Source organism: Hordeum vulgare, chromosome 2H (genome assembly GCF_904849725.1).
Source record: "Hordeum vulgare subsp. vulgare chromosome 2H, MorexV3_pseudomolecules_assembly, whole genome shotgun sequence".
Lineage (NCBI taxonomy): Eukaryota > Viridiplantae > Streptophyta > Magnoliopsida > Poales > Poaceae > Hordeum > Hordeum vulgare.
The window spans coordinates 605,362,747-605,371,694 of NC_058519.1; the positions used below are offsets into that span (position 1 = coordinate 605,362,747).

Genomic DNA, 8,948 nt, shown 5'->3' on the forward strand with positions numbered 1-8,948 from the left:
AACAAATGTATTTAACCAAGGTGTCTTCAACCGTAGGCCCTATTGCGTTCAGTGTCAACCCAAAAGACCGTAACTTTATCTTATCATCGCGTGGATGCGTACGAAAGCAAGATGGGCACACGCATGCATAATATTTAATGTTTATTAGTCAACAAAATAAACACTTATAGTAATGTGCCAAACCGTTTGTGACTTTGTGTGGTAGTACTATGGATTTTTTAAAGGATGTACGCTAGCGTCGCTAAGGGAAAAAAAAAAGGAACCAAAGCCCTGCTACTGTAGCGTGTACTCCTCCACTGGGGAGCACCGGGGAGCCGCACATGGGCCTCCCGTGGGTCGTGTGTATATCCATCCAGACGTACGCGAGGCGGTAAAAGTAAAACCCGCTGCCGCGCGCGGTCCTGCCCCTGCTCCCGCCCGCGCCCTCCGCTATATATTGGGCCTGCCATGCCCATCCCCGGCACCGGCCACACAAACATCCCCAGACCTTTTCAAAAGCCAGGATCCCACCTCCTCCCTCCGATCCCCCATCTTCTTCCTCTCGTGCGACCGCGACCGAGGGCATGGCAGCAATGGGGGTGGGCGGAGCGGTGAAGATGATCTGCGGGGCCAAGGAGGAGCGGGTGGTGGGCACGGGCAAGGCGCCCGGGGCGTGCCCGTCCTGCGGCGGCCCCGTGGTGGCGACCGACGTGGAGAGCGAGCGGCGCATCCTCTGCCTGCCGCTCTGCGTCAAGAACAAGCGCAAGTACTCCTGCACCAGGTGCTTCCGCCGCCTCGTCACCATCTACAGCTAGCCGATCGATTTCATGCCTGCCGATCCATCATCCATCGATCAGATCAACTTAGCGTGCGGAGTCGAACAATCCCCGAGTTCTTTGGCTCTTATTCTCGGCCGTGGTTACGGCCCTAGACTAGCTTGCTAGCTAGCCTGGCTAATTTAATGTAATGGTGATTCTGTGATGATTCTTCTAGTTTCTAGGGGCCACTAGTTGCCATATCTACTAGCTGATTTGGTGGGCGTGCATTACGTGAAGAGCTGCAAAACTGGCACTCTGCTGTGTCCTCTAGCTTGCAGCAACCTCTCTGTCAATGGTGGCGGGGCACCTCCGCGTCAATGCGCAGGCTAGTAAAAGGAAATCTGGAACGCGCCAGCTCTCCTGCGCCTTGATTAAGAATTTAAGATGGTGTAATTAACTCACGGCTGGGGCCGACCACCATGCTGAGGGGTAAAATGTAGTCCGGGCCCACTCCACAGTGACACGAGCTAAACCCCCCACAGAGCACACGTGACCGATCCCGCAAGGGCTGATCAACCCCTACTGTGTGTTTCTTTCTATTTTTGTGAAGTAACCTGCACTGATAAACAGTATTAGCAGCCACGGAATCCGCGTCACTGCATGCAGTAATTGTTGTGCCGCTGTACTACAGCGGTAGCCGCCACAAATGGATGGTGACGCCCACAGCCACAGCCCACAGGTTTTGGCTGGCAGTGCCATCTGGCGGGCGGCGGCTCATGCAATGCAATGCTCCCACAAGCCACGGCACAGCAGAAGCGTCCGTCCGTTGCCGTTGGTTACCTGTTCCTTTCGCGAGCAATCACCTATGTACGACGTACGAGTAAGATCCCCGCGATTCGATCTGCACGGCTGCACGGCAACCGGCCGTCCAATCTGAACGGGCAAACAAGCCAGACCCTTCTGTTCAGTGGCCCTGTTTGGATACACTAGCCTGGCTAGAGGTTAGAGTTAGTTTCTAACTTTAGACTAACTCTGAACTAGCTCTAGCCTTTGGTGGTGTTTCGATACAAGAGTTAGTTTGACAACAAATATACTTTTTTAATCATTTGACTCTTTTAACCAGGATTTGTTGTGGCCGGCTCTTGTGTGGCCTCCTTCCACTCACAAATGATATTAAAATCATCTTTGCAAATCAAATATCCAAAATATGATAAATTTTATTTTGTTCATACAAATAAGGCGTCCCACTGGTGGGGGCGTCGGCAGCCGGTGGGGGGGGGGCGGCGTCGGCAGGCGGTGGCGAGCAGCGGCGGCCGGGGCGAGCGCGGCGGCAGGCGGTGGCGAGGGCGGCGGCAGGCGGTGGCGAGCAGCGGGCGGCTGCGCGGCGAGCAGCGGGCGGCTGGGAGCGCGGCGGCAGGCGGCGAGCAGCGGGCGGCTGCGCGGCGAGCAGCGGCGGCCGGGGCGAGCGCGGGCGGCTGGGAGCGCGGCGAGCAGCGGCGGTTGCGGAGCGCGGCGAGCAGCGGCGAGCGCGAGCGGCTGGGGCGAGCGCGGGCGACGGGGGCTGGGGCGACGGGCTGGATGCGGGAGGATGGGAAAGGATAAGACGCGGCAGGATGGTATTTTTTTTTTACTGGTATACCCCAACTAGCTCCAATTAGCACCCCTTCTCATGAATAGTTTTTTTGGTGGGTTAGATTCCATCTAACCCAAACTAGCACAGCTGTTTGGATACTTTAAGGGTTAGTCCAGCTCCAACTAGCTCCAACTAGCTCTAGCAGTGGGATCCAAACAGGGCCAGTGTTTCACTTTGTAACCGAATTCTGTCAAGATAATCCATTAGAGCATTCATTACAACCACGTACTACCTCTAGTTCGACCCTTCAAATTTTCGTGAATGTGCCCGATGAGTGATCGGTCGTGTCCATTCTAAGCCTCTATTTATACGTCCGTACAGTCATAATTCTTATCTGGTCATTTGCATATGATTAGTTAAGATGAAGAGAGAGAACAAAAAATGAATAACTCGACACCCGCCCCGCTCCCGTGCAGTTGTGGGAGCCGCATCGGAGCGCCCCAGATCCGGCCGGCTACCCCCCCCCCCCCCCCACCTCACCATCATCGGGGAGCGTCGCCGGGCAAAGCCCGGGCGACGTCGGGGGTGGTGGGGACGTTAGACGGTCCGATGGCGACGGATCTGGCCATCTGGGGCTCTGTGCGTCGGTTGCGAGATGTGCTCGGAGACGCGGCAGCGCGAAACAGAGCGAAGGAGTTGTGCCAGGCGGACACGGCGGGGCTGCATCTGGCGGGCGCTAACGCCGCCCTGACGCGAGGAGGCCGGGGCAGCGGCCCAGGGATACGCTCGCCGACGCGCCCTTTGTGGTGGTGGCGGTGGCTTGGGTGTTGGTCGAGGCGGCGGTGTCCATGCTCGGCTGCGGGCGGTTGACGACTTCGTCGATGGGTGGTCGGTTGGCGGCATCCTAGGTGCAGATTCGAGGACCCGGCCCAGATCTTGCGCGTGGAGGGCGTGCGAACAGGGAGGCTCCCATCGATGGCGATGATGTGGTGGCTGCATGGGCGATGACATGGCAGCGCCGGTGGAGATGAGCCTTCCATGCCCGGAGCTGCATGGGTGGGGCTGCAATGGTGTGTGGTGGCCTGCGACGGTTTGTGAATCCGATGGACATTGGCGGGGGGCGAGCTGTCCGGCGTGCTTGGTCATGTGGCTTGGGCGAGGATGGTCAACAAGTTCGGAGACAGTTTGTTGGGCTGGCTGTTGTGAGGATGGATTTTTGGTGAGCTGCAGGTGAAAGCTTTCCTCGACCTTGGTCGTTGCCGGCGTCGACAACATCCTAGGATGTCGTTTCCTTCTTGGAGGCGGCATTGTGAAGCCCCTTCACCACAATTGTCGCCTAGGTCTCGGCTTTCCGGGTGAAAACCCAATTTTTGACCTTGGTCGGAACAGGCGTAGGCAGTGTTCCCATCGCTTCCCTCCTGGGGGCGACGCCTTGGAGATATGGTACTTCGTCACTTCGCGGTGGCTCGGGTGGCTTTGTGGTTTCTCCATCGGCTAGGAGTGTGCGTGACCTTGGGGTAGGTGAGGAAGTTGGAGTAGCGGCTTCGGAGATCAGTGTTGTGGAGTGTCAGTTCTAGTCTCGCATGGGCGGCAGAGTCGTCATCTCGGATGCAACACGTCCTCGGGGTCGGTGGGTAAGTCGGAGCGGCGGCTCTGAGGAACACCATGGTGTTGTGGAGTGTCAAAACTGATCGTGTGGGCGGCAGAGTCGTCGGCTCGTGTGGAATGCGGCCTCTGGGCCGACGTGTGTGTGTGTTGCTGATGTTTGTAAGCCGGAGTGAAGGCTTCGGGTCTTACGGTAGGGGTCGCAAACCTGATCGTTTGGGTGGTAGGGTAGTTGGCCCGTTGGGTGCGCAGCCTCGGGGCCGATGTGTGTTTTATTATATCGGTTTTCGGTCAGTTTTCCTTATAAACCGGTCAATTCTCTTCTTCTTAATGCAAAGGTAGAACTCCTGCTGTTTTTCAAAAGAAAAATGAATAAAAAAGAAAAATTGTTGCTGAGAGTGGGTCCGCGTCTTATGTGGCGAACTGATCAAATGCATTCGGGCACGTCCGTGGCCCCTCAATCCCTCATATCCCTACATTTGAAATGGATATGAGGGTTCGCGGACAACCCAAACATATAAAGATGATATGAAAGGTGTGGTTAAATCAGTTTTTTCCTTCTCTTTTCTGTCTGATCACTAACCGACCGTGTTCGTGAAAGTTTGAGGAGGATTTATGAAGTCCTGCTATAGATGCTCTTAATTGCCAAAAAAGTAGATTGGCATTTTGACTTTTTCGAAAGTTTAGCTAGATCTGGCCCCAATTTTTGTTTTCAAGATCTAATCCTTTTCACACTCCGGGGGTCGATGACGGTAGGGTATAAATGCCTACAGTCGAGGCCCCTCGCGGTAGCGCTACATGCCTTACCATAAAAAAAAATTATAAGTGTTAGATACAATGCTTGTACGCACCTACCGTTGGGCACCTTGACAATAGGATTGGATAGGTTACCACCAGTCTGTTTGGCAATAGTTGCCTATCGGTAGGTGCCTAAACGGTTGGATGATATACCCTATCGCCATTGATCCCGACGGTAGAAAAAAGATTATATCCGAATTTTTTCCAAGCCAGAATCAATTCTCGCTCAACTTTCATGAAATGATCAAAACACTGAAATTGTCCGCGTTCAGGGATGAACCGTAGGATCATCCTTCGAAAGGGGAATGTTATTTTTGCGCGAAACCTCGCGCGCCGCAATTATTCAATGCCTAAGAGCATCTACAGGCGGACTTAGCAAATATGACCTTCTAAACGCCCGCGGACGGTGCCCGGTCAGTGATCGGGCATGTCCGTTATGAGTTTTTTGTGCGCACGGTCATACATCTTTTTTCTCTCCCTCGTATGTCCGTTGATCATTGCACGTGATTGATGAAGAAGAAGAGAGAAAGAAAAAATTGGACAAGGAAGGAGAAAAGATGGTTAGGGATGGGGTTGTGTCCTACGTGACCGATTGACTGGACCCGTCCAGTTCTATATTTAAGATGGACTAGTTAGCATGCACGTGCAACGCACGACTAATCGAATAATTTATAAATTGCTTTTTATATTAAAACTTTAGTGTATATATATATATATATATAGTTGCAAAAATATTGGAACACACATAATATACACATTACTTGCACTCCATTGAAAAATTGAAAACAAATGTTTTCAGTGAAATAATGGAAAAAATGTTTGGAGTAACATAAGACAAGGAGAAACATTGGGCTCACTTGAAGGTTGCAGCAAGCTGGAATGAATCCTAACTTCTTCACTTGATGCATCATATCTAGCTTCGATGTTTGAAAAAAGGCTTAAAATACAGATAATTTGGCATTAGAACAGGACACAACCTGATATTTCAAAGGAAATATATACAACCTGAGATCTTTTGGCACTTGCATATAAAGATTGAGGTATCACCTGGAGAAACTCCAAAAAATCAAACAGAAATTCGTTGTGAGTAACTGCAAATCACAAAAATATCAACAGTCCCAACATATATAACCAGTTGACGTGAAATTAAAGCTTCTAGAGCTACCTCACAGGTGAAGAATTGTGGCTTATTAATGGGGTATGCCAGTCTTGTGACATCCTGAGCTTTTGCTACAGTAAGCATTGTAATTAAGCTACAATGATGACCATGTAAATCATTTTGCTAAATTGGATATGATCAAGTTGAAATTCACATCTCTTTTCAAATTCCACGTAAAAAGCCACTTGAATTATATGGAAATAAAATAATTTTCCAAACAACATCGGAAAAATGTTGCACAATTGTGGAATAATCCAAAACAATTATTATTAAGGAAAACAACATCACCCTCGATGTTGGTGTGGACCCCACCATCAAAACATAGTCATTTTTGCATTTAAAAGTGCTCTTAAATTCCATGGAAAAATCCAAACATATTCCAATGGGCCCAATTATTTTTGTGGTCATTTAAAATACTGTAAGATATGTGTTGGACCATGTCACACATTTTTGCTATAGGGAATAGTTGTTGAAATTAAATAAAGCAGAAAATAATAAAAGAAAGCAGAAACAAAAAAAATAAGAAAAAATAATTGCTGGATACACGTAAGAAAGTTCTTGTTTGCTTGTTTAACAGTAGTATAGAAGCAGCCAATTCTTGCCAAGTGCTTGAGGGAGAAAAAGAGCCTCGAGAACACTTGATCCAAAGAATGTAGGATGGTAACTACATCTTGCAGGTATCATCTGGACAGAAAATATACATCTCTGATCTCCATCAATCAAGAGAATCATAGGCTGAGCCGAATGCTCCGCGTCCACATTGCCGAACAAACACAAACAGAGTACCATTAACATATCCTTTCACAACACTGCATAACCGTCTTGGTGCCTATATCAGAATAATGATGGTTAGCAATTGTGAAGGTTGAAAGAGCAGAGGAGATTTTTCTAAGGAATGTTAGAACGAACCAGATGCCATCTTTTGCTTAATGGGGACGCAGAAACTTGAATCTTGTCTATGTCAGATAAAGAAGGTGACCTAAAGCAAAACACCTTCCTTTTGAGGTCATCCCGTTCACTTGACCTTATGTAGGAGCCTCTAGTTATGTTCCCATCCTTCCAAACATCCTTCAAGAAAAATAAGACTGACTTCTTGCACATAGACTTCTGAATTTCCTTGGTGTCAAAATCGAATTCAGTTCTCTGGCTCATCCTTTTGAAAGCAATGTAAGTCCGCTCGGATCGTTCCAATTCAGGACGAAGAAGAACACTAGGGTACACTTGAACAACATAATCCAAAGAGATGGCAAGTGTAAGCTTCTGCTTTTTATCATAACAAACTGAGCGCTGCAAGAAGCTCATGGGTTCTGTTTTCATAGCCTTCGTAAAAAGCTCCAAGCTCTCAAGAGAGTTCAATCCAGGATATATAGGATCCACAAACTCCACATGGTGGATACTGATGAAAGGAGCGATTGGATGAGCAGCCATGGGCATTGCCTGTGATATCCCATTGATTACAACATCAGAGAGAAAGTACATACATTAGGAGAGCAGGGAGGTTAGAGAGATGTATTCAAAATTCCAAATCCATAATACATAAATGATCTGGAAAATCAAAATATGTAGTCAAAGGTCGATTGCCCACACTAAGCAAAACAGCTTGATCAGTAATTGTCTCTTTCTCTAATGATGCACTGCTTATTCAATGGAGAGATGTACAAAGATAGTACCGTAAAAAAAAGTAGACAAGCAAGCAAATTCTATGAGAAGGAAGCACCAGTTAAGCCCAACCAAACTTGCTTTCACTATCATAAACACTCTGACAAGGCCCTACTTTTGTACATGCATTACAACCAGCGAGGTAACAAAACAGGACACAGCTAGGGTGGTACCACAGAGAAAGGATCAACTTTCTTTCTGTCATAACGAATCAAGCATGATACCCATAGTAAAGTTCAAAACAGCGCATCAGCATCAAAACTTGCAAAGCAAGATCTACGGTGGGGCTAATTCCTCAGCAATCCCCATATTCGTTCAGTCGACATGAAGAGCATGTCACATTGCACTAATGAAGCATGGAATGGGGGGAGGAGCGCGCCTGAGAACTACAGTTTGCTAGCAGAATCTACATAGCACGACAGGCTAAGCGACCCAATTGCGTTGCTCGGATGAGATTTATAGCCATTTGATAAGATCTCTACAAATAAGATAAGCGTTGTAAATAGCAAAAAAAATGTTGAGTGCCGAACAAAAGTTGAAGGATATAGCTCCACACCTGATGGAATCCACATTCGCGTGAAAGGGGCACGCCAAGCTCTATGATGCAAGCATGGAGGCGGTCGTCGCTTCCATACAGCCTAGGGTACCTCTCGATGCACACGTCGAGCGTCCGCGCGAGCGCAGCGGCGAGGGGGAAGCTGAGCGCGACGCCTCCGCCTCCGAACGCCATGCCGTGGCTGAAGTAGTTGTTGGCCGAGTGGCTCTCCGACGGGGCCCCGACGTACACCATCTCCCTCCAGTCGTACTTCCCGAGCACCGCCACCAAGTTGTCCGGGGAGAGCACAGTGTCGTCGTCCAAGAGCACCACCCACCGCGCGCCCCCACCCCCGACGAGCCGCACGGCCTCGGCAGCGATGTGCGCGATCCGGAGCCTAGAAGGGTGGCCCGTCGGGTTGGTGTAGCGGAAGCGGGAGGTGTCCTTGGACACCCGGATCGGCGGGAGCGACGGCGGCGGAGGCGGAGGCGTACGGGGAGGGGGAGGGGGAGGCGGAGGCGGACGGGGAGGGGGGGGCGGAGGCGGACGGGGAGGGGGAGGCGGAGGCGGAGGCGACGACGATGGTGCAGGACAGGGCGTGTGGCTGCCGTTAATTCTGCCTAAATTTCTGTAGTTGATTGGCTCGTTTTTTTTTCGGGGAGGTGCAACAGTTGTTTGTTGTAGGAGGAGGTGGAGCACGGTCAGCCTTTGTTAATTTGATAACTGCACACCGTCGTGGTGCATGGATGGTGGAAGGCCGTTAATTGTAATTTGTTGACTAATTGTATGGTGATGATTGGTGTTTGTTTTTGTGGGGGTAATAGCTGTGTGTACTTAGAGAAGTTTTCGTTTGATCTTTTATTAGTAGTATAGATATACGCA

At 49.8% G+C, this 8,948-nt stretch overlaps 1 protein-coding gene and 1 pseudogene across 1 annotated transcript; one reads left to right on the forward strand and one right to left on the reverse strand.

Moving 5' to 3' along the window:
* Nucleotides 1-442: 442 nt before the first annotated feature.
* Nucleotides 443-963, forward strand: LOC123430749. Its single transcript, XM_045114591.1, has one exon. The coding sequence runs from the start codon at nucleotides 564-566 to the stop codon at nucleotides 792-794; it is 231 nt and encodes a 76-aa protein (XP_044970526.1). The 5' UTR covers nucleotides 443-563; the 3' UTR covers nucleotides 795-963.
* Nucleotides 964-6,587: 5,624 nt separating this feature from the next.
* Nucleotides 6,588-8,555, reverse strand: LOC123428728 (annotated as a pseudogene).
* Between the last annotated feature and the right edge of the window lie 393 nt (nucleotides 8,556-8,948).

Coding starts and splice junctions, on each gene's coding strand:
- LOC123430749 (XM_045114591.1), top strand. CDS start 564: ATGGCAGCAATGGGGGTGGGCGGAGCGGTGAAGATGATCTGCGGGGCC.